Raw genomic sequence first — 26,905 nt, 5'->3', positions numbered from 1 at the left:
CTAGGCAAAGAAGGCTAGAATTATGGCAACCTCACCATGCTGTTTCTTTCTCACTTAGAAATTGCTACGGTTTTCTCTTTGTTGACCTCTCCTAATTTCTCCCACCATGAGAAGAGCAGACAGGTACATTGAGAAGCAGCATTATGAAGCCTACGACCTACCAGGCCTTGCAGCCAGGCCACTGGATATTTTATTGACTCCATCATCTACCAGCCTGTGATGTTGGATGTATTATATCTCTAGCATCTGTTTCTTGGCCCAGTATTGGACACTGTAAGACTAACCCCATGGGAATCTTGGGAACACTAGATATAATGTAAGTTAAGTGCCAAACATAGTAGATGATAAAAAATGAAACATATTATTACAAGCATATATTTCTCAATCTATTGACAGTCTTCATTTTTTAATTCCCCAAATCATTGCATGTATAAGAAACTTCTACAGTACTTAACAAGACTATATGTTAATTTAAAAAATGATTATGAACTTTTTCAAACATACAGGAGAGCATGGAAAAGTAATATACCATCACCAGTATAAGTATCTGTTAAAAATATGGAGCTGTCTTGTATGTTTTAAAACTTTATATAAATATCAAACTTCACATATTATTCTATAATTTACTTCTCCCCAGCATTACATTTTAGAAATTTACCCATCTTCATATATGTAGCTTTCTTAGTTATTTTCAATGCCTTACAGTATTGATTGCATGAATCTACCATAATGTATTCCTGCATTCTCCTACTGATGGCCATTTAGATTGTTTCCCATTATTCACCTATTACAAATAATGCTGCATAGGCATCCTTCTCACTCTTGCTTCTTTAGGTACCTGTGAGAGAGTTTCTTTGGGATACAAATCCGGAGGTAGAATTGCTAGATTCATCAGATATACCCATCTTCAACATTACTGGTCATTGTTAAATTGTGTTTTCAAATCACTGTAGCATTTTATTGTAGTCTCTGCTTGAGAGTATTTTTTAGGTTTTTTATTGAGATATATTTTACATACAATAAAATTTACCCATTCCAAGTGTACAACTCAATAGTCTTTAGTATATGTGCAGAGTTGTGCAACCAGCACTAGAATCAAATGTTAGAACATTTTAATGTGATAGCATTATTTATAAGTACACATAAAATATATAGAAATCTGTAAAGCTCATTATGTGTCCCGCCCAATATATACATGCGAAACTTCTGGGAGGAGCTAGTTTGTAGAGCTCCCCTACCAATAATAGAGAAAATGAATTTTCTTGTTTTAAACCTGTAGTTTGAGTAGGCAGCTTGAAGGAACATTTCTAATTAGATTTTGAAACTGCTTAAATGCAGGTTCCTGTTATTTGCTAATAAAAGCATTCCTATTTATTCACCTCAGAGTAAAATGACTCAGAACTCACTCTATGTGAAGAGAGAGGAGTGTTATACTAGCTAAAGAAATGATTTCCCCAGAACAATTCTTGATCACACAAGAAAGGAAGGGAGCTGTGAAGGAGTATAGATGTTGGAGTAAACAGTTGTGAGAGCAGGTTCATTGGCAAAGGAGAAGAGAGAGCAACTGTCTTTCTTTTTTTCCACAAGTTAACTCGTTGAGTTTTAATGAAATAATTTGTATGCTCTGAGTTATTAATTAATGGCACTTTCAAGTACTACTTACCTCGACCCAAATTTAATATGTTAATTGACAAGAGGATTGCCACATATGACATATATATATTAACAGGAGCTATATACATAATGTCTCATAAGAATTGGAATCTCATAAGAAACATCAGGTCCATGGACACCACCACCAATTCTCTTGTTTATTCCTTCTAGTCATTGGCTTAAGGACTTAAGCATCAACTTCCAGATGCTGTGGTTTCATTTCATCAGGTGCCTGACAGCTTTCTGAAATTTCATCCTTGCCCTTGAGACCATCCACAAGTATGGAGGGTACAGTCACTTTCTGTGACAGTTCAGCAGGTGACCTAAGACGAGGCAGCGTAAGAAGACTGTGAAGAGGAGGAAAGCCACAGAGGCAGCACAGATTGCTCACGGCAAACACACAGAATCCCACCTCACCAGCAATGCAGCCATGGCAAAAGCTTCTCGCTGGCCCTGGGGCCAGCTGCACCACAGTCATGGATCAACAGGCTTTCTCTACAGTTGGGAATAGCCTGACTCCACAGCATGACATGTTGTTTCTTTGACAGCACTGAGGTTTTTTACCTGCAAAATGTACAGATAAAGGACCTGAGATCCTTTGTCTGCACTGAAATAATTCTCCTGAATTAGATTCTAATATTGAGCCACTCTACATCCTTGGAGACTTGGGTCCCAACTCAGATTTCCCTTGTAACAATACTGTGAAAACCACTTCGATCTCTTTCTTGCAGGGTCCTTTGCTGGGCAGACAGATGGCTCAGTGAAATCTAGTCTATGCATTTGTTACTGGAGAGGAAGTGATTAAGCTTTCCAGACTGGAAAAACATCCACCGTCAGCAACTGGGATTGGGAGTTAGGAATGAGCTGTTGCAAAGGAGAGGGCCCAGGGAAGTTGTTCCTATGACTAATGTTACCTTCTATGCAGTGAGGCAGTATTGCCAACCAATGCGTTAGGATCTGCACAATTGAAGGATGAGGGACTGAAGTGGAAAACATCCCTGACTTGTGCTGGAAAGGGTTAACCCCAGCAAGCAGCCTGCTGAATTCAAGGCTGTCCTCAAGTTAGTCAGGAAAGAAAGGGGCAGAGCAGATTAGTGATACTCTTACTCCCTTCTCCACCCAACCCAAGAGGAACAGTATAACTAAACTCATCCAGCCTATTCCCAAATGAGGCAAAATTATTTGGGAGTTGCTAAGCTCCAGAAAAGAGTTAAATTAAATGGGTTGCACCCCTTGCCCTCCAAAATCAAATGAATACAAAAGTTGATCCACCATTTTTGAGTGTAAGAAGCAACAAAACTCTGCTGAAGGCATCCAGGTCGGAGCCATTCTTCCTCCTAACTGGCTTCAAAGCTGGCACTCCTAGACTCCATTTTCCTGCTTTTCTAGTTTATGGCCCAACTTTCCCAACTTGTTAGAATCATGGCGCCACGGTCTTGCATCCTTCATGCCACCAGCTTCCTCCACACTCACACTCATCATCAACAGCTCACACATCTCTTGCTGATCAGGGGGGCTCTTCTGCTTTTCAGTGCCTGACTAGGCACTATACTGCACGTGAAAACAAGGCCTGGCATCTTCCTTTGTCTTTGTCTAAAATCTAATCCTTACAAGTTGCGAGGTTTCCAAAAATAGGATTGTGGGCATGTAAAAATGCATATGTGTCCTCCCCGCCAACCCATGCTGCAGATTGAATGTGTGTAGGCAACAAAAATAGTTCTAGTAGCATAGATATGGTAGCTATATGTGAGGCACTAGCTCATTTAATCCTCAAAATAACCTTTCAGGGAGGCATTTATGATCTTTATTTTTAGATGAGGACACTAAGACTCAAAAGTGTTACATGTCTTACTTAAGAATATAATTTATAGAGGACAGAGGTGGAAAATAACCTTTCAGGGAGGTATTTATGATCTTACTTTTTAGATGAGGACACTAAAACTCAAAAAAGTTAGGTGTCTTGCTTAAGAATATAATTTATAGAGGACAGAGGTGGAATTCAAATCCAGGTAGTCTGACTCACAGAAATGAGATGTTGGGAGTTGTAAGATGTTGGGAGGTAGGGAGGCTAGGAGGTGTCCACTCAGGGTAGAGGTAGGGAGAATTTTAAAATAATAGAACCAGCTGGGAGTCAGATGGCTCTTTATTATCACTGGGTATCAACAATTTTCGATAATGCAGTGGTGAATTTTTTTTCCATTTGGGTGAATCACTTCTATTGTCTTATTAGGCTGGACACTGTCATGTCTGTATATGGTATCTGACATTGGAGCAGCCAGGCTACAACTTGGAAGGGAGCTCAACTGCAACTCAGAGAATGGCAGAGCAAAAGATAGAAAGAACCTGGTTTGTTATTTTACCCTTTCTTTTTTTAAATTACAAGTTGAGCATCTCTAATTTGAAAATCCAAAATTCAAAACACTTCTGATCCCAAGCATTTTGGATAAGGGATACTCAACTTGTGGTAAAATATATATAACATAAAATCTATCATTTTAGCCATGCTTAAGTGTCCAATTCAATGGTATTAAGAACATTCACAAGGTTGTGCATCATCACCATTACCCATTTCCAGAACGTTTTCATCACCCCAAACAGAAACTCTGTACCCATCAAACAATAGCTCCCTATTCCTCCCTCCCTGTAGCCCCTGGTAAACTCTCTTCTTTCTTCTGTCTCTGTGAATTTACCTCATACAAGTGGCATCACATAATATTTGTCCTTTTGTGTCTGGCTTATTTTACTTATCATAATGTTTTCAAGGTTCACCCATGTTGTAGCATGTATCAAAATTTCATTCCTTTGTAGAACTGAATAGTATTTCAGTATATGACTGGGTTTTTAATGACATCTTTGAGCCCCTATACCTTGGTGGACCTCTTATTAAGTCAGATAATAATTTTATCTATGGTTTAGGCCATGCAGCATGGGGTTTTCCTAACTGATACCTAAGACTCAACTCAGGTTCTCCCCTGGGAAGCTCCAGGGTGGGCAATAAGGCCTACAGAGTACTCAAAATGAAAGCTCCACAGCATGGTGCAGAATTTCCCAGGTTTCCTGATATGTGTATGTACCTAGATATGTGTGGGTATGTGTGTGTGCACATGCACATATGTACACATGCATACAAACACATGACGAAGCCCACACCTTTACCTGTTTTCATCCTCAGTTTAGCTATTTTGTTACCATTGATAATTTTAACGTATACAGGAATTCAGCACTTAACATTTTTCTTCACCATAAAAAAAATATGAAACTCCAAATTGGGTGAGACATTGTATCTGGTGCTCTATGAAGTATAAATCAATGCTTCATTTCAAAACACTTTTCCACAATCTTCACTGGAATTGAAAGTAAACAAGTTTAGTCCAGAGTAAAGAATAGAAACATTTATTTTAAAAATACCATTTAGCATCAATTGCCCCAAGTTTAGCAGGCAAGAAGGTTGGGCACTTCATGTTGTATTAGTATATAAAATTGGATTTACAGGAAGCATTATTTCAAAAACATGAATAGTTACTATGAAAACTGAAAAAGGGAGTAGTATCAGAATGTTAAGGCTAAGAAAATGTCACTATGGAATGAAAAAAATCTCCTCCTCTAATAATTACTAATGGAATAGAAGCTTTGACTTACTTGCATCCTCCTCATAGAACATTTTGGTTCATGGCTATGAAGAGATGAACTGTAAAAAGATGTGTGCAGATCCCAGTACTGGTAGGGATACAGAAGTGAAGATAAGAAGAAAAAAATTAGGCAAAATGTCTTTACTCAAGGATCTCTATAAAAAGGTATTTTTAAGAAAACCTGAGTAAGCATGTATATTTTCTCCTGTGACTTTAAAAGTGTAATGACAGAATTAAAAATCAATTATGCTGTGAATATACAAAGATCTTTTCGTTATAAGCATATGTAAAGCCTTCTGCAACTATTACATATATATCACACTATCAAATCCTAACTTTTTTGCTTGTTCCCTTTTGTGGTCTCTAGTTTTTCACATCCTCACAGAGGACAAAGGCCTTTAGAGATCCATCAATTCAGTCCTTTCATTTCACAGATAAAGAAGGGTAAATAGTTTGCCCACAGTCACATTCATCCTCAGTGGCAGAGACTGGACTAGAACCAGGTCTCATGACCCCAAAGAGTGCTTTTCTCATTACATGACACGACCTGTTCTTCACCCCATTCCTGATCTGAAGTGGACTATGCTCCCTCAATCTCAGATGGGCAGAGGGGCTGGGGAGGAAAGAAACAAGCCTGTTTAGGGCCTCTGGCTTGCTAGGAGCATGGGGCTCTAGAGCAGGAGGTAATAAAATACATCTCCTTGTATGCCAAGTTTTTACAAATAACCCATTACACACACACATGCACACAGTCAGGCTACTCTGAAGATCTAAATGAGAAATACTTCCTAAGTGGAGAATTGTGTGTGAGGGAAACTTGTTTAAAGCTTCCATAACAGTGGTTATTGATTTTAAAAGTGAACATCTGTTCACTTACACAGTCATACACCTTTTAGAAGCTCTGCAAATAAAGCCCTAGTTATAGATGATGACTAATGTGAAGAGCTTCAGGCCCCAGGGGACGTCTGAACACCACTCCATGAAGTCCCTAACTACCACACTACCAAATGAGCTGTGAATTGGTGGTGGGAAATGTCTCCGAATATGCAGATTTCAGCAGAAAATACATTTGACTGGGTTTTTTTTAAAAAGTTCCACCATTCTCATATCTGTTTCTGATTTTATATGCATCAACACTCAACATGCTAAATGTTCTATTCTGGCAATTCATATTTCTAGGTGATGGTACCCGAATGCTTATTGCAACATCCATGAGAGGTGCCTCAAGAGGAATTATGGTCAGATCTCTTGAGGCCATTTTTTTTGTTCCTTTGAGATTAAAATTCAGAAAATAAAAGTGTTACCACATGTTTTAAAATATCTGTCATACAAGCTTTGTTCAAGGTTCAATATGAGGAATATGGATTGGGAATTCCTTTTTCATATCCATGAACTAGGAAAATTGTGAAAGAAAAGTTCTTGAAACTCTGACAATGTCATGTTTACTAAATCATCAAAAAGTACCACAATTTTATAGATTGTCCTGCAGAAATTTATCTTTCTTGTGCTCCATAGGTTTCTGTAAGGATAAGACTCTTTTATTTAAACATTTCCTAGAAACTGCTTTCTCAAGTGAAGATTAATCATTTAGTTTACAAAACAGGAGCCAGCCACATGTTTTATGTTTCATCTCAGGCAATAAATTGTCTTTGTACCATATTTCTTGTCTCTTTCCATATAGTTTGTTGTGTCTTATACACAGACTCCTGAAAAATTCTTTCTACTTGTGTAGGAAAGCCAAGACTTTCTTCCTCTAAGGCATTGATGGTTTGGAGAGCAAAGGGAGTCCTTTCTCGGGGGAGGGGGTTGTTCAGAGGCCGCATGGGTATAACCGAGTTGTATTTGTGCTGCCTGTTAACAGAGTTCATTAGGGACGTATAGAACTGGAAATTACACCAGGTATCTCTTAAAAAGTTTTCAGTCAGTAATAAGATTGTCCATGCAGATCCATTTACAGCATCATCTAAATTCTGTAAATGCTGTCTGCCACACGGCATCTCAGCGAAGATTATTCCAGGTTTGATACCAAAGTCATCTTGTAGCAGATTCTGGACTCTGAGGGCTTCATCAGTGTCATCTTCTGCATGCAATATCACAAATTTGAGGAACACCTCTTCTTCAGCTTCTTCAAGCATCTCTTCCACGCTCTGAGGTCCCTCCTGCTTTCCTGTTGTCCCCTCTGTTGAATTGCTGTGCTCAGCAACATCACACAAGGACACATCTTTAGAATTCTTGGAATCTGACTCATGGTATCCTGGACTTGTATCCACACTGTGCCTTTTACCCCAAGAGAGAGAAAGAGGGCAGGAATCTATTTTGGACTTCCCGATACCCATTATAAATATCCAAGGCAGGAGAGGAAAACTTTATGTATTTCTCAGCATTTCTTTTCAATCTAAAGGAAGTAACAAAGCAGAATAATATTATAAATTTATTCAAAACATTAAAAATGGAAACTTTCATTCAACCTGAAAAGCTCAAAAAGATTATAATATACAGATTCAAATAAATAAATGACAAGCAGGTAATTGGGAATCTGAACTACTAGTCTTTTGTGAGCTTCACAAGGGGTATCACAGGCAGCAAAGGGTGTGTTAATAAAGGGTCCAGTTTAATGTAATAGGAGACATTCAGAAAATGTAAATGGTATTATATTAGCACTACAAACCTCCTGATTAAAATAAATTACGTTGGTATTTTCGTGATAAGTAACAAATCACTCTAACTTTTTATGCAGTTTAAATCTAATTTCTCCATTATCAAATTACCATGTAGACTAGAAACAAAAATCTAAGGAAACTGAATATTTAAATATTAAGCATAAATATATTTTTGTATTAAGCACAAACAAAATAGAACACAAATATCCTAACAATGACTGGCAGCATCTCTACTGACTTAGCACAAACGGAAGATCTGAAAGGTTCAGAGACTTTTTTTTTGTTTGTCCAGAGTCAGGCATTGTGTTGATGGTGAACTAATGGAGACTCAATTATAATAAGAGCGTGTGAAAAGCAAGAAATATCTTTTTCCAACAAATCCTGGAACTACTGAAAAAAATATATTTATTCACCTAGGGAAAAATTAACATCTCAGTTTGGAAGTGAATTCTAGAAACAAAGACTTGAGACTTTCTCCAGTGAAATCAACAAAGAATGATTATAGTCTAAATTTATTTTTGTTATTCTGTTGTTGTTATTTATTGTTATTATTTTTTTTCCAGAAGGTCTGGCTCTGTTGCCCAGGATGGAGTATAATGGTATGATCTCAGCTCACTGCAACCTCTGCCTGTCAGGCTCAAGCCATACTCCCACCTCAGCTTCTGGAGCAACTGGGACTACAGGTGCATGCCACCACACCCAGCTAATTTTTGTAATTTTGTTGTTGTTGTTGTTGAGATGGGGTTTCACCATGTTACACATGCTGGTCTCGAACTCCTGGGCTCAAGCAATCCTCCTGCCTCATCTTCTCAAAGTTATGGGATTACAGGGATGAGCTACCATGCCTGGCCTAGACTCATTCTTTTATTTAAAAAAATTCTAAATTCAGAGTGGAAGAACTAGATCAACTGTGAAAGAAAAGTACACTATGTGAATCTAATTTAAATAAATTCAGGAAATGTTGGCGATATTCCTAATAACCCCACCACCACCACAAATGGCAGTTTTCTTTTTATCAAAAGACAGAACATTTAGAATATATAAATATAGTTTTCATATCATCAAATGTGAGCCACAGGCTATATTCCAGAGCATTTTTACTTACTCTTTATGGGCAAAGGCCAGACCTCAAGAAAAAAATTATAATAACATTCATAACAACATAAGTAACATGGCTATATATGCTAAATAATTGAGGTTTAGAAGAAACTGTTCAACAAAGTGGTGAAAACTGTCATGGGAACAAAAACCAAGGGAAAAAAACATAGAGAATTTCATTCTAATGTATATGAGTAAATGTTTGCAGCTGCATCTGACTAGTGAGGAAATTGCTGACATTCACTCTCTGTACGTTAGGTTCTGGCTCTGTGGTATATTGTGCTAATTACCAAGAGGTATTCTAAGGCATAATAGCTCTAAAATGTGACATGCATACATCCAAAATAATAAAACCAAATTAATTTGGACTCTCTTCATTGAATGGGATTCATTGCTAACTTTTGTTACTGCATTATTTAAAAAAAGGGTTTTGCTATGCAAAGTTATAGAAGTTTCCCCTGAATAAGAAAACAATTGTTAAACCATCCAGAGGCATCTATTTTCTGTCAATTAAGATGATTTACTCTTATCATTGAATTCAACACCATTATCTTAGTCACTAGCCGGTACAGATAAGTGCATTTGAAGGAATATAACAGCTATTTATAAACAGTATGAAAAACTTCTAGGGTAAGACAGTGTGTCAAGGCAGATCACAAAATCTTTTAAAAGAAAAACAAAGAATTACAACTTCGACTTATTTTTCTTAAATACCAATTAGCAAAAAAGAGCAAAAGACTTCAGATATCTATGATGTGTTGTTCCAACTTCCAAGCAATGTTACCCACCAAATCAGATGGAGAGAAAAAAGCTGGTGGCAATGTTTATAAAACTTCACTATAACCTTCTAATCTGGAGGGAGGGAGTAAGGAGACTGCCAAGAGAATAAGATATGGAAAGTTGTGCTGTTCCCACCACCACTGTGACTCAGACATGGAGAGATGGTCAGGATTCATCAGTGCACTTTGGTTCGCAGGACTGGGAGGAAGTAAGAGGATATGACTGTGCTTCACTGTGGGCCAATTAACTCCATCAATAAAAAGGGCTCTATTAGAACAAAGGAAAGGCAAGGCATGCCGAAGAAAATCTGAGGAAGGTTGGCCAAAAGAATCCTGGAAAGCTTCCTTTAAAGTCTTCGTCCTCCACCAGGACAGTGAACATCGGGCTTAAAAAATTTAGGTTTCACCTTCTTGTCTCAGCTAAATGGGAGGAGAGTGAGGGTGCCACTTGGGAGACATGCACATGAGAACACTATTCATAAAAATTAAAATGTGTATGTATATATATTTTCATTTACTTTTTTTAAAAAAAGGTGGTGATGTGTCTCCATCCATCCTGTTACTTATCCCCATGGTCTCCTGCTGGTGACCACTTTTATCAGTTCCTCCTGCATCTTTCCACTGTTTCTCTATGAATATATATTCTTATTTTTCTTTCCCTTTTTTCAAAAATTTCCCAAGATTCAAAATAAGAATATTTTGAAAGAATATTCTTGTTTTCCTTTCCTTTTCAAAAACAGTATCATTATTCATATGTATATATGACACATAAATGCCAAACAGCAGTGGCTAAACATTAGTATACATTGCTTTTTCCCTTCATATCCTTGGAGCTTTCCGTAACAGCACATAGATAACTTCCTCTTATTTACAACTACATAATCTTGCAGCATGTGGCTATCCCATAATCACTCCCTGTTCTTAGATATGTGAGTTGCTTCCATTCTACTACTAGGACAAACTATGCTGTAATGGATAATTCTGTACAAAAAGCATTTCATATGTGTGCAAGTTTATCTATAGAACAATTCCCCCAATGGGATTTCCACTTGTAACAGTGATTCATTTGGTCAAACTGATCTCTGTAGGGCTGAGTCATTTGTTTTTAAACTTATAACTTGGTAGAATGACACCCCAACTCTATCCCTTGCCTCAGAAAAGACATAAGACAAAAACTATCAATTAATATTGGCCAAAGTCTGACAGAGCGAATCATATCCATCCCCTCAGGCAACAGAAATGTGAAGAAACATAATCAATCCGAATGGTGCCCTTAAACTAAAGTTCTGAAGGGAAGATCAATAGGTCTGAGATAAGAAGGAAGGAATGTCCAGAATGTATCTACTTTATATCTATGCAAAAGAGGACCTCAGTAGAATTATCTATATTCAATGAGAGGAATAAAAAAAAAACAACATGGCAAATATGCTATGGCAAATATGCAAAATATTATAGGAAATATAAAAGAATATGAACAAGAATCATAGCATACAAAAAACAGATCTAAAATTCCATTTCATGAAGACTACGCACTCTGGAATCAGACTGCCTGAGTGTAAATCCCCTTCCTGCTATAAAATAACTCATCTTGTACAACTTAATCAATACACGTATGCTTCGATTTCATTATCTGTAAAATAATTATAGTGCCTGTCTTAGGGGTTTTATGAAGGTCAAAATGTCTTAGAATGGTGCAGGCACATAGTAAATACTCAGTAAATGTTAGCAACTATTATTGCTATGAAATACATAACAAAGAAGCTAAAAATTTATACAACAAATGTTTATATTTTAGGATGGTGCTACTCAAAGTGTAGTCCATGAACAAGTTGCCAGTCTCTGAACTGTTTGTTACCAATGAGAAGATAAGCAGATTATGCCAGGATATAAATCAATTGCAGCAGTAAGTATGCTGTTTAGTTCAGCTGACATTTTTTTGTTAGCCAGATACTCTCAGTGCAGGAAGCAGCATGGTTTACATTCTGGGGCATGTTTCTTAGAATATCATGAACAAGCACTTTGAGTAACCTTACTCTAGAAGGTATTAAAAAGAATATGTAATCAGTGAAACAAAAATATCAAAGATGAGGTAAATTAACAGAATTAGATTAAAAGGAAGGCTGTAGACAAATCAAGGGTCCAAACACTATTAGGAAAAAATAGGAACAGCAAAGGGGTGCAGTGGGGCTGGAGGGAGCCAAGGGTAGCCTAGAAGGAAATAACCTAGAGGAGAAGCCAGGGGAGGATTTTGAGCAGAGGGATGACATGATCTGACTAGTTTCCATAGGATCGCTTCGGTTGCTGCATTGAAAATAGAAGGCAGGGAGGCAAGGGTGGAAGCAGGAACACTCATTAGGAGCTTGTTGCAGAAACCCAATGGAAAAATGATGATGGCTTGAACTGGGTTGGTAGCAGTAAAAGTAGTGAGAAGTGGATAAATTTGGGGCATATTTTGAAAGTAGAACTGAGAAGATTTGCTGATGATGTTGACTAGGCATGGAATATAGAGTCTGGAGTGTAGGGGAAAGATCCAGTGGGGAGATGCATATTTGGCCTTTATCTTTGTATAGATAGTATTTGAAAAAGACAATACGAGATCATTAAAGACTATACAGGATATTAAGGAGGTGAGTTAGATAGAAAAAGAAAGCCCAAGCCCTATGGTATTCCAACATTATGAAGGTAGAGTTATTGTTGTCATTATTATTAACTATTCCTGCAGTGATTTATTTATACTATGTTACAAATGATTTTTTGACAGTTGATGATCTGTCTTCAGGTTAGATTTATGGCAATTTGTTAGTCACTTTTAATTATTACTGCTAATAACAACATGCAAGTCATAAACCATTAATAAAAAACGTTAATAAAAGTAGAGTGTTGGGGGAAAAAAAAAAAAAGAACAGAAAGAGCCAGCAAAGGAGGCAGAAAGAACTAGTCAGGAAGGTTGATAGAAAACCAGTAGAGAAAACCCTAGCTGCTAAGGAAAGAAAACAATTCAAGAGGAAAAGTGTTTAACTGACTTCAAATGTTTATGACTGCTCAAGTAGGGTGACTGATGAATGTAGCAATGCTAAAATCTTAACATATTTAAAATAATTTCACACAGTACTGAATCCTTCAGCCTTGGAGAGCCTTTTTCTTTCAAATCCGAACAGCACCATCTTGTGGCAAATATTTGTAAAATCAAAATTCCTGTGTTCAATTAATAAGTTTCGTTGTTAATAAATGTTTCTGTTATTAACAAATGTTTGGCTGGAAACTCACTCTGCAACAAAAATGCTAGGCTTTAGAGATGTGAAGCCAGGATAATTAGACAAGACAATTAGGATTCACTGCACAGGTGCTTTATACAGGATATCAGGTGCCATGAAAGCACTCAGGAGGGCCATCTGCAGCAGGGGACACTTCACACCAGCAAGACAAAGACAGGTGGGCATTTTCTAGGCAATGGGAGCGGCACTTGAAAAAATATTGAAGTACCAGAGAGCAAAGTGCTGTATGCTAGGATCATTTTGCACTAGACATTTATGGCTCAAGTCCACAGAGGAGGAGGTAAAAGGGGAAGCAGGTAGTGGTGAGAGCAATGGAAAGGTAAACTAGATTAAATGAGAATAAGGAACCTAAGGCATTTTGCTCTGGACTTTGGCTTTCAACATGTTGGCAGACAGACAGCCCCTGGTAGGTATTAGACGGGAGTGATCTGATCTGACTTCGTGCAGGTTAAAATAGTCTTAAAATTGTTGGTGATGAATATTACAGATGATATGGTGACCTAAGGGACTTTGGGTTGTACCTTTTAGAGAGAAGGTGAGTGCACTTTTGTTTATGTGAAAAAGATGTGCATTCTGTTGGAAGACAGCATGCCATTACAGCTATTGCTGTTGTCTGGAAGTTTAGGTTTGTAAAGAAACTAGGCTACAGAACTGGAAGATCCCAGACTGGGAAAACAATTAGTTAACAGGCTGCTACAATAGTCTAGGTGAGAAAGCAGAGCCCCAAAACGATGATGTGATAGTGATGACAAAGGCACACAGTACGTAATGGGGGTGGCAGAGAGAGAAGAGTCAGGGATGCCTCCCAAGCTTGTTCCTTGTGTAACTTGGTGGGTGGTGGTGCCATTCGCTGAGAAAAGTAATACAATCAGGATGAAGTGGGGTGGGGGTGACCAAGCAATCCAATCTGGGACCTATGGAGCTTGGGTGCCCATGGCCTTCAAGAGTTGTCCAGTAGGCACTTGAACATGTAGATCTGGGGCATAAAAGAGCATCTTGGATTAGGGATACAAGTTAGGTTGCTTAAATCATGTGAGTAACTGACAATAGGTAGCGAAAAGAGAGGAGAGACAGCTAAAGACAGAAACAATGACTGAAGTGCATATGCAGGGTGAGGGACCCATAATGGAGCAGAAGGAGTGGCCTGGAAGCAGCAAGAAAATCAGACACAGAATGGGATCTGAAAGCCGAGGGAGGACAGTGCTTTGGCAGTGGTCAGCACCCACAGCTGCCAAGAAGTCAGATCCACTGCATTTAACATCTTGACATTCAGAGGAAAAGCTTGGCTGAGAAGGAAAGGAGAGACCAATAGTCACAACTAAATGCAGGGTCAGGAGAGGCTTTCATTAAGAGAAGAGATACTTGGAATGCTTATGAACTGAAGGGAATTTGTTAGTAAAAAGAAAGAGGGTGAAATATATGTGTGGAAGCTTCTTAGAATTAAGTTCTTATCCTCTTGGGCACTGCTCTGTCTCTCCACCACTGCTTCTTTTGTGAATAGGAACAGGCCACTTAACTCCTGAGTGTGCTGGGTAACAGGACAATGTCTGTGATGAACATTACAGATGATCCAGTTACCTTTGAACTTCAGGTTGCACCTTTTAGAGAGAAGGTGAGTGCACTTCTGTTTGTATGAAGGAGAGCTGCATTATATTGGGAGATAGCATACCATCATAGCTATTGCTGTTGTCTAGAAGTTTAGGTTTGGAAAGGAGGCTATCGATGATGTTAATTAGCCAAAAGGGTGTTCTGTAGATCTGCTGCAGTATCTACTGAAGATTTTTTTCATCCAAAACTTATTCCAGTTTCTTTTTACTGTACCTTTCTGTTCTTCCTATACTACAAGTACTAAAAACTTTTATCTCCCAGACTCCCTCGATGCTGGTTTTCCTAAATGTAATTTAAATTAACCAGTCAGATGTATTTACATGTCTGAGTTTAACATGCAAGGAGGTAGAACATGAGGCAACTCTTTTGTTGGCTAAAATTCTGGTAGAGTTGGTGTAATTAAGGAGCTGGCTGCTTCCTGATTTGGCAGGAGGCTTCTGAGTATGCCAAAAGCCCCAGGCCAATAGACAAGTCTGTTATGTGGCTTTGAGAGGTGTGTCTAAAAACTCAGCCTAGAGTGCAGATCTTCAGCTTTCCAATGATACTGTACATCTTGTAATATCTCTTAATACATACCTTTCAGCTTAACAAAGTTCTGTTCACAACTAAACTGTGATTGATATAACATCCAAAACACACTCTACTATCTGTTTCTGTAAATAATTTTTTATTGGAAGGCAGATATGTCCCTTTACTGACATTTTTGTCTCTGGCTTATTTCATACTACAAAGGTAGAATTGAGTAGTTGCAACAGAAACCATATAGCCCATAAAGCCTACAATATTTACTCACTGGCTCTTTACAGAAAAAGATTGCTGATCCCTCAACTACAGCATAGGAGTGCCAAGCTCTGCCAAGCTGTCAGGACACAGCAGAACAGATCTATGCCAGCCAGATGAGAAACATGTAGACTATTCTTAGACTTCTTAGACACTGGGAATATTTAAAAATCCCAAGAAGGTTAATAAGTATTTTCAGGAGTAAGATGAGTAGAATTTAAGTCCATCTTGATCTTAGATTGAAATAACATTCTTGAGAATCAGCTATCATTTGTTTTCTTTCTTTAGGGGATTGCAGAGAATCAGTAAGGATGGCAAAGGCCCAATCTAAATAAAAGGATTATCAAATATTACCTATTGGCACTTATTTATAGCTAGAGTAAGCCAGTATCTATACTTTTCATTCTAGCTATTAGAGCTTGCATTAGAAAGGTTAGAGTTATGGGATCTATCAAAGCCTAGCACTCTGTATTTTTCCTTCATGGCACTAATCACAACTACAATTAATTAATTATGTGTATGCTTATCTGCTTAGTTTCTCATCTTTCCCTCCAGACTGTAAACTTGATCAGAACAAGGATCAAATTGTCTTATTCATCACTGTATCCCCCAGAGCCTAGCATGTAGTTAGCATTCAAGAAATACCTTTTGAATGAATAAATTAGACAGCTCCAAATATATGACTGACAGAATTCTGTAGCTTTAGAAAGACAGCCAAACAGATAGTTTTTATCATCCCTATTACATAAATCATTGACTCAATCAGAATAGAAAGTAATCAATCCAAATATATTTTGCTGGATTTTTTAAGTGAGCAATTATGCTGCATTTTAAAAAATTATGTGAATATAGGGCCTGGCACAGTTGTTCATGCCTGTAATCTCAGTACTTTGAGAGGCTGAGCTGGGAGGATCACTTATGGCCAGGAGTTTGAGGCCAGCCCGGGCAACACAGCAAGACCCGATGACTACCAAGAACATTTAATAAATAAATTTAAAAAGCATGAGGATCACTTGAGCACAGGATTTTGGGGTTTCAGTGAGCCATGGCCGTACCACTGCACTCCAGTCTAGGCAACAGAGCAAGGCACTATTTCAAAAAAGAAAAAATTACATGAATATAAACATGACATATGCATGTAATATGAAAAACAGAAAGGATTATAAAGTAGACAAAAGGGTCATTTTCTAACTATCAATAAATGAAACATGAAACCTTTCCATAGTGCTTCCCATACCTGGATTCAGAAATTTCTGTACAAGTTGGTTGTCTTGTTGATAGAAAGCAATATTAATGTACATTTTCTATGTTGCTTTAGTTTTTCTTTTCTTTTTTTAACAAGGAAAGTCCTTTCAGGGGATACATTGTATTAAAAACTCAAGTTCACTTTATTACCCATCCATACCCTATCTATTAGCATACAGATGTATACAGATGTCTGAGCTGCTGACAATCAGTTTTCTTTAAGATTTATCAGGTTCTTCTGTTTCTACTTCTGCTCTCCTGCTTTTACTTGCATGTTGTACTTATTTAATATCTTTCCCTTTAGAACCATCATCTTACCTTTCTTTCTCCTCCAAAGATATAGGCTACAAAGGAAAGAGGAAATAACTCGTATGAAAAGTTATTTAATTCTCTATTATGGCTTTAAAGTCACTAAAGGCATTTCCCAAGATCCATTTAACTACAGCATCACGTCTCTGTCTCTCTCTCTCTCTCTCATCTCCTCCTTCTCAGTCTCCTTTACTAAATGCTCTTTCTTGGCCTGTTTTTTAAATATCAAACTGTGGCTATTTGCAGCTTCCACTTCTAGTACTGGTGGACTAGGTAAGTTGGATCAATGCTACTGCTAAGGGCAACTAGAAAAGCTGGACAAAAAAAATATATATAAAAGGCTTGAAGCACATAGAACTAATGACATAGTAAAGAATTATGGAACTCCAATCCAGAAGACAGAAACCTAGAGACGACTCTCCTCCTAGCGTGTTTTCCAATTCCAGAAGAGGAAAGCTAGTGCTGTGCTTTTTGATAGCCCCTCATGGTTAGTGAGACAAAGGTATGATCCAGTCATGTGCTTTGGGTTGGGACCCTGAAAGGTATACCCTATGTGTAAGTGTGATCTAAAAACAGATTGATCCTCCCAAGAATGTAACCCTTCTTTTTAATAATCCCCATTGCTGAAATCAGATTCAAGTGATCACAGACTGTTACTGCTAACAGGAACCTGGCAGAAGCAAAAATTAAATCCTCTCTGGAAGAACACAAGAAAACCAGCAAAGCAGCTAACAATAGAAATAAATCTATGTGGATTTCAAACTTTTATTAATAACTGTGATTGCACAAGGCAAGGAAAGATGGAGAATTTTGTCAAATAACTGCAAACTTAAGAAAAAGAGAAATCTAAAATTGAAAAATATAATAGTTGAAATTAAGAACTAATGGATGGATTTATCATTAAATTAGATCAGCAGAAGAAGGAACTCATGAACTAGAAAACAAGCTAGAAAAAAACCCTTCAGAATATAGCAGAGGGAAAAAAGAATAGAAAATACAAGAAAGCAGTAAAAGCTATACATGACAACATACAATTAGAAGGTATAAAAAATGTGTGTAAATTGGAGTCCCAAATGAAAAGCGAGATAATTAAACCAAAGCAGTAATTTAAGAGATAATGTGAAGACTTTGCAATATTGAAGAAAGACATCAAATCGCACATTTTTTAATGTCCTATGTGCCTCAAGGAAAATAAATAAAAAGAAAACCGCATCTAGCTTCAACACAGTAAAACTCCTAAGAGCCAACAACAAAGAAAAAAGTCTTAAAAACGGCAAGCGAAAATAGTTTACCTTCAAAGACGCAAAAATAAGAATGTTTCTCAAGAGAAATAATGATAGTTTTAAAGTGCTGAAAGAAAATAGCTGCTAATCTATAGTCATATACACAGTGAAAGAAAGCACAAATAACCAATGTCAGAAATGAAAATGGGACCTCAGTGATGATCTTGCAGACATTAAAATGTAATAAAAGATTATGAGCAACCATATATAAAAAGTGAAAACTGAGATGAAATAAACACATTCCTAGAAACAGACAAGTTTTCAAAACATAAACAGAAGAAATAACTTGAATTCAATGATTTTTTTTCAACTTTTAACTTCAGAGGTACATTTACAAGATGTGCAGGATTATTACAAAGGTAAATGTGTGCCAAGATGCTTCACTGCACGGATCATCCCATCGCCTAGGTATTAAGTCCAGTATCCATTAGCTATTCTTCCTAATCTTCTCTCTCAATTATTATTAAAGACATAAATTCATAATTGGAAATTTCCCCACAAAGAAAACTCCAGGTTCAAATGGTAGTGAGGGAAGTCTATCCAATATGTAAAGAAAAAAATAATAAAACAAGATGATTAAAAAAGAAGAAACACTCCCCAACTCATGTTTATGAAGCCAGCATAACCATGACACCAAGAACTGATGTGAATATTACAAAAAGGAAAATTACAGATCAATCTAACTCATCATGATTATTATTTCAAAAATCATAAACAAAATATGATAAAAATGGATCCTTTTTATAAAAAGGATAATACATCACAACCAAGTTGGGTTTATTTTAGAAATATAAGGTTGATCTAACAAATAAAAATCTATCAATGTGGCTGTGTGTCGTGGCTTATGCCTGTAATCCCAGCACTTTGGGAGGCCAAGGTAGGCAGATCACTTTGAGTCCAGGAGCTCAAGACCAGCCTGGCCAACATTGTGAAACCCCATCTCTACTAAAAATACAAAAATTAGCCAGGTGTGGTGGTGCATGACTGTAATCCCAGCTACTCAGGTGGCTGAGGTAGGAGAATTACTTGAATCCAGGAGGTGGACGTTGCAGTGAGCTGAGATCCTGACACTGCACTCAAGCCTGGGTGACAGAATGAGATTCTGTCACCAAAAAAAAAAACAAACAAACAATGTAAGTAATCACACTGACAATAAAATATAAAAATTTTTCATAAAATTCAATAGCCATTCATTATAAAAACTCGGCAAACTGGAAATGAACTTCTATCATCTGAAAATTCATAAATTACCAAAACTACTAAAATATAAGAAAGTTTAGCAAGAACACTGGCTGTTGTAAGATCAACACAAATAATTTGATTTTTTTTGAATACAGTAACAAAGATAAAAAATAAAATTATGGGCCGGGTGCGGCGGCTCAAGCCTGTAATCCCAGCACTGTGGGAGGCCGAGGCGGGTGGATCACGAGGTCAAGAGATCGAGACCATCCTGGTCAACATGATGAAACCCCGTCTCTACTAAAAGTACAAAAAATTAGCTGGGCATGGTGGCGTGTGCCTGTAATCCCAGCGACTCAGGAGGCTGAGGCAGGAGAATTGCCTGAACCCGGGAGGCAGAGGTTGTGGTGAGCCAAGATCGCGCCCTTGCACTCTAGCCTGGGTAACAAGAGCGAAATTCCGTCTCAAAAAAAATAAATAAATAAATTTAAAAAATAAATAAATAAATAAAATTATAAAAAAGTGTCATTTTTCAATAGATCAAAACATATGAAATAGTTGGGCATACATCTAACCAAAAAAGGGGGCAAAATTTCCACACAGAAAACTATAAAATATTAGTGAGATAAAATTTGAAAGGAAAATACTAAATAAATGTACATATCATGTTTATTATTTGAAATATTCAATATAGTAAAGATGTCAATTCTTTCTAAATTGATCTATATATTCAATGCCATACTAATCAAAATCTCAAGACTTTGTTATCTGGGGTTTGCAGTTTCAATTCCAGTATTTCTATGGAAATATAAAGGGTAAGAACGTTCTTACACTTGGAAGAATAAGATGGGAGGACTTGCTTTATTGGGCATCAACTCTTACTGTAAAGTTACAACAACGAAGACAATGTGATATGGCAAAATGTTAAACAAATTGCTAATAGAATGGCATAAGATGCTCTGAAACAGATCCACACATTTATGGACACCTGATGTACAACAAAAGAGGTACTGCAGAGTAGTGGGGAAAACACAGTCTTTGGGAAAAATGACTGCAGAACAGAAAATGGTTACATGGGTGATTGGTTTTTTATTTATTCAACTACATACTTTGCTCTATGCACTTTTGTGTTTTATGTTATTACCCTACATAAAAACGTTTTTCAAGAATGTGAGTATCATGCTTGGTCTTTTCTCTTCTGCCAGGATGCCCAGGCTTTTCAGCTCTGTAACTTCACACATGCCTGAAATGTGTTTCCTCTGACTGAAATGACGTTTATAACATTATCTACTTATTTTTTTAAACGCTCAAATCAAAATATATTAAAATACTTACAGTATGATCCCAATTCTGCATTAAAATTACACTGAATTTGTGCATCTTTGCATATGGTTGCTTAAAAGTATATGTATGTATACATACCGATTCACATACACTCAAACACACATACGGTTGTGTGCTTTCCTATGTAATACCAATTCATGGGAACACTGTTTGTCTTAGACGTCTTTTTACAATTCTAAATAAATAAATGTATGTAAGTATGTCTGTTTAAATACCAAATAGTGGAGTTACATATTTTTTGCTAGTAGATCAGTCAGTTTAGGAGACTAAGTTCTGTCACTGGCTCTCAGCCAGAAAACACAAAATTATTCAACTTACTAAGTTTTCCTCAGTCTGAATGGCAGCTTGACAAGGTGCTTATATTGTGTGCCAAAATGTCATTTGCTTGCGAACAGTTTTCACGCATAATGACTACATAAAAGTGACAGTGGCTAGACCTGTTAGAAAAAAATATATGATAGATGTTTTGGCTAAAAGTACCTTCAGGAAATGATCAAAGAAAAAGAGGATACAAATAGCAGGCAATTAGAAATTGGTGAAAATCCTTTGGCATTAAGAAGGCACCATAAATACCCTTACAGCCTGAAGGGAGGACTGACTAACAATTGGATGAACTGAAAATAAATGATGGCTAAAGGCATATCATGACTTTAGGAGATTTTTTTTAGAGCCAAGCTCATCCCCATCTGAGATGATGGATACAGACTCAATTCAGTCTGTGACTTGTTTCCAAACAGCACTCCCTTCTCTAGGTTTGCAGCACCCCTGACTCTGCACACTACTTTGACATGATTCCAATGGAGGCTGGGCCACACGAACTAATACGAGTGACAGATATCAGACTGGGCTTTGGTACAGTCATTCCCTCTGTTGATCAAAGTTTGCTTACTGGGTCAACCTAATAGTACCTGGGCCGTAATAGGTACTAAATAAGTATAGGGCAAATGGACAGATGGACAGACAGATGGATCAATCAATCAGCCAATCATTCTTTCCTCCTTAATCTTCTCTGCCTTGGTCAATGATACTAATATCCTCTCTACCTATGAAGACAGAAACCTAGAAATCATTCTCATATTCTTCCATCCATTCAAACAAACCCCACAACTCCACCCACTAAACTTTAAGTCCTACTAATAACTCTTGTCTCCTAAATATATCTGTCTCTTTTCCCATTCTCTCCATTTCCTGTGTATGCTTTAGTTCAAGACCTATATTATTCCTCCTTAGAGGATTACAAATTCCCATAATATCCAACTGGTTTCATTGCCTCCAGTCTCTTCCCCTTTACATCATTTCTAGAAAGACCTTTCTGCAATGGAAAACTGATCCTGTTTTTCTCTTGCTTAAAGACCCCTTTGATAATACCCTAATGCCTTCAAGAAAAACTCTCTCTTATTAGAATAACATTCTAGGCCCTCTAGGATATAATCTCTCCTTGTATCCATAACGTTTGCTCCTACCATATTACTCTTCAGAGTTCCAATATCCACTTACTTACAGTTTTTCCAAATGTCATGTCTTAACTCCATGTTCCATATTAGAATATACCCTTCCGCAACCATCTACATGAATAGCTCCTTTTTATGATTCAAGAGACTGCTCAAGGATTGCATTTCCTTTTATCTCCAAGTTGAATTAAGTACTCATCCTCTGTATACACATAATATCTGGTTCACATCTCTTATAACATGTATTGCACAGCGCTCTTAATTTGTCTTACTTGCTGTCCTGGAAGGTAGCTTCCACCTCATTTTCCCAGACTTCTCCATCATGGTAAATGGCATTATCATTTGTCCTGTCATGACCCAAAACCTGGGATATCCATGACACCTTCCTCTTACTCCCCTATTCCTGTACTTCCAAGTGATGACCATGTCCTGTGTATCTAACCCTAAAAGACAATCTCAAATTGTTTCATTTCCTCTCTAGCACATTTTCATTCTAGATCAATGTCTCTACCCTGGTCTTCTGCACCGCCTCCTAATTGGTCACCTACTCTCAGTCAGTCTAACCCATTCTCCTCTCAACAGCCAGGATGATCTTTCAAAACATCTGTCTGAGTTACTTCCATTTATAACCCTGCATTGGCTTCCTGCTGTGCTTGGTATAAAAACTGCTTGATATGGCAAATAACACCCTGCATAGCCTGACTCCTTCAGCTTCAACCTCATCTTATGCTTTTTTCCAGTTTGTTCCTCCAGCTCCCTGCACATGGGTCTTTATGGATCTGCGAGAGTTGTCAGAATCAAAATGGAGTTACTAGTGTTAAAAAACTGGATAATCAGAGAGCCAGGGAAGGCCATGAAGGAAAGGTTCTTATACACAAATGCCTAGTAACCAGAACTATCAAAAAAGTCTCCGCAAAAACTAGAACCTTGCACAAATGCCATCACAGTCCTATACAAAAAATACTTCTGTAAGAACATCTGACCAGCAACTTCCTGTCCAACTTCAGACTGGTGCCACCCTTGTTATTTATCCATGTAGCCAAAAATAATTATCTCAAAACAATTATGTAAACTTCCTCATCTTTACTTTAAAAATCTTTGTCTGCCTTTACTTTCCTGAGTACACACAATTTACTATGGCACACATATTTCCATTTCAGTGCCCACTTCTGAATAAATGTTACTTTCTTTTAAAGAGCCCCTATCTCTCTCTCTGTTGTCTAGGTGGACAGGCCTTTTTGTCAGTTTCTCAAACTGCTTAGCTTTCTCTTATCATGCAATCTATGGAGACATTTTTTTGTAAATTTGAAGTACGAGTTATATGACTACATTTTATTACCATAAGAGATCTTGTATGTAGTATCATAAGCCAGTCAAAATTCCATTGGAGGTAAAAATCAAAATATCCCAAAACTGGGGAATGAATATTATGGGGAATATTATGTCACATTATATGATTGAATCCTATTAAACCATTAAAAATGTTTATGAATCTTACCATTTTAATGACATGAGAAAACGCTTCTCATGATACAAAAATGAAATGTAATTAAAGTCAAAAGAACAGGGTATAAAATAGTATATAGAATATGATCTCAACTTTGCTAAACAAAGTCCAGAGAAAATAGATTGGAAAGGGGTACAGTCATTTCTCATTATACTTAGGGATAGGGAAGACTGATTCCAGAGGTTCCAAGACCCCTGCATATACCAAAATCCAAGCACACCCAGGTCCCACAGTCAGCCTGCAGAGCCTGCCTATACAAAAAGTCACCCCTCCATATGTGGTTTTGCATCCTGGAATGCTGCATTTTCAATCCACGTTTGGTTGGAGAAAGTCCACATATGAGGGGACCCACATGATACAAACCCGCATTGTTCTAGGGCCAAGTGAATACCAAAAAGTTAACACTGATACGCTGTGAATGGTATATGCATAAGAATATATAAATGTGTATATGCGTATATTCTTTCATATATATGTGAAGAACTCATATATGTTCTTCACATGTACACATATATACACATACATGTTCACCTTTTTGAACAATGATCATACAATCTGAAAAAATAGATTTTTAGTAAATAAAAGTTCATTTTCTAGGCTTTATATTTTTAAATATCAATTATGTTAACATGATTTCCATTTAAATAGTATCTTCCCTCTGTATATTTTTTCCAACACCTTTGGTAAATGTCTTCCTTACATGCTCTATCTGTACATTCCAAATGAGTTTGGCCTATCTCCAGGTTTAACTTGATTTCATCTGTTTTTTATTTATATGTAAATATTCTAAGAGCATGGGTTTGCTAACTCTAAGCCAAATAGGGCTTCTCCAACACTCTTCTTAATTCTAAGTACCAGAGGACAGAACATTCATCTTCATAGTACCTAAAATTGGTCCTTGAGCAAGTAAACATTTAAAAAAATGCTTCTATCTGACCTTCACCTGGGCACTGCTTTTTCATCTTGTGGACCCTATCTCTTCACTTAGTTGCTAGGAAGCTCCAGGCTAATGAGTGCTCTCTGGCCAATGGACACAAGCTCATGGCAGGTGTTTTGATACTATTAATAACTTCACTCCTGACTTCCGCTTCACCCTCCTATTCTTCTCTTTGTTCCATATTCCAAATCCACTTATTATTTTATTTAATTTTATATTGAAAATATTTATTAAAGTATCTTAAATTCTAATTTCGAAACGAGAAAAAATTGTCTTCCTTTCTTGTAAAAGAAGGGATGATAGTACATATACTACTGATAACAGAACCAGTTCTTTGGGATTAAAATGAGAAATAAGGATTATAAATTAAACAATCTTTTAGTTGCTACATCTCTTCATAAAGATAAAAATATTGTTTTTCATTTCCACATAGTTCTCAAAAGAGAACTGGAGCCAGGTACAGTGGTATGTGCTTGTAGTCCCAGCTATTTGGGAGGGTGAGGTGGAAAGACTGCTTGAGTCCATGAGTTTAAGGCCAGCCTGGGCAACATAGCAAGACTTTGTCTGAAAAAAAAAAACACACACACACAAACTGAATTTATATAATATCTTATGAAATCTTGACCACTCTGATATTGGCTTCGTCACTGCAGGACTTAAAGCTTATATATTATTCTCTGAACAAGCTCCTTTATTTTTCTTCTTCCCATAAACTACCTGTTGCTGGTACCATTCAAAGAGTCTCCAAATGTTAGATTATTGCTTCCTATTTCCTATTGCCTCTACTGGCGGGGGTGAGGAGGGCAAAGTAACTGCCCCCCTCCACCAAATATTATTACATATTCTTTTCAATAAACTGGATATTTTTCTTCCATTTTCTGTATCTAAAAATAAAAACTGATGTTAAAGGGCAAATCTCCAAATCAGGAAGATTCTATAAAAACACAGAATTAAAGGCAAACTGTCTATCTTACCAAAATGAGGCTCAAAAGAAAAATGGTTGTGCATTTTTAATATCAGAGAACTCCAGCAACCAACAATGTTTTAAAGGTGCCATAAGCTCCATGGAGTACTAGAGTAGCATTCAGTATTTAATAGCAACCCGCTCCACAGGGCCAGCAGCAAAAAGGATCTTGCTGCAATAGCACAGTAACCCCCGAGGCAGCATGCTAACAGAGAAGTGAGGGAGTACAGTGAGCAATGGTCTAGCAGAGACCTGCTGCAGGCAAAGGCAACAGCAGCACAATCAGTGTTACTACAGTGGAGAGGGCGAGAGGGAAGTCAGGTGACTTCAGAGAAGTAGTCACAGGCTAGATCACACAAGACTTTAAGTCGTGTGTGTGTGTGTGTGTGTGTGTGTGTGTGTGTGAGATTCTGATGAGAAGCCACTAGAAGGTTTTGAAGGGAAATGAAATGAGTATGTATGACAAAAATCACTGCTATTTGGAAAATACTGTAGAGAAGCAAGGGTAGAAGCAGAGACTTCTCAATCATGTGGGTAGAAGAGGACTGTGGCTTAGCTTAGAGAGGAAAGGAGAGGTGGGCAGATTTGGGATCTTCTGTTTAAGGTAGAGTCAACAGAATTTGTTGGATGCTTGGATGCAGGGTCTGACCTAAAAAGAGAAGTCAAGAGTAATTTCCTAGAATTCCAGCCTACTTGAATGGCAGTAACTGAGGCAGCTTGATATATTGAGGGGAAACAGAGGGAGGACTTGACGGATGTGGTGTCAGGAGTTCTGTCTGTCCATACTAAATTTAAATGCCTATCAGATTTCCAAGTGGAGATGCTGAGTAAGCAGATGAATATACACATCTGGAGCTCAGAAGAGAAGTAAAGCTAGAAATAAAATTTTGGAAGTCATCAAATTATAGATGTTATTTATAGCCAAGGAATATGGCTTGGGATAGAAATTGCCTTGAGACACAGTACGGCCAATAACTGAACTCTGTGGCACACTGACATTTAGTGATGGAGAGGCCTGGCGACACAATGAAGCGAAATGAAATGCAGGAGAATGTGGTAACCTGGAAGCCAATTGAAGGAGAAAGAATATTAGTGAAGAACATTAATGAAGAAGAGAGAATATTAAGGAGGAGGGAGTGATCAAATGCTACTGAGCGGTCAGGAAAAATGAGAACTGTGAACAGACATTGGATTTCGCAGTCAT

At 37.4% G+C, this 26,905-nt stretch overlaps 1 protein-coding gene across 1 annotated transcript in view; it reads right to left on the bottom strand.

Moving 5' to 3' along the window:
- Positions 1-5,030: 5,030 nt before the first annotated feature.
- TICAM2 (toll like receptor adaptor molecule 2) overlaps positions 5,031-26,905 on the bottom strand; it is a 29,653-nt gene continuing 7,778 nt past the window's right edge. Inside the window, exon 2 of the mRNA XM_032274165.1 lies at positions 5,031-7,677. Within this exon, the coding sequence (XP_032130056.1) occupies positions 6,914-7,618 (705 nt within the window). The 5' untranslated portion in view covers positions 7,619-7,677 and the 3' untranslated portion in view covers positions 5,031-6,913. The remainder of the gene's footprint in view (positions 7,678-26,905) is intronic.

Source organism: Sapajus apella, unplaced genomic scaffold, assembly GCF_009761245.1.
Source record: "Sapajus apella isolate SASKATOON/1434 unplaced genomic scaffold, GSC_monkey_1.0 scaffold1, whole genome shotgun sequence".
In the NCBI taxonomy this organism is placed as follows: Eukaryota; Metazoa; Chordata; class Mammalia; order Primates; family Cebidae; genus Sapajus; species Sapajus apella.
Note: the sequence above shows the minus strand (reverse complement) of the source record. Positions and strands in the feature narration are given on the sequence as shown.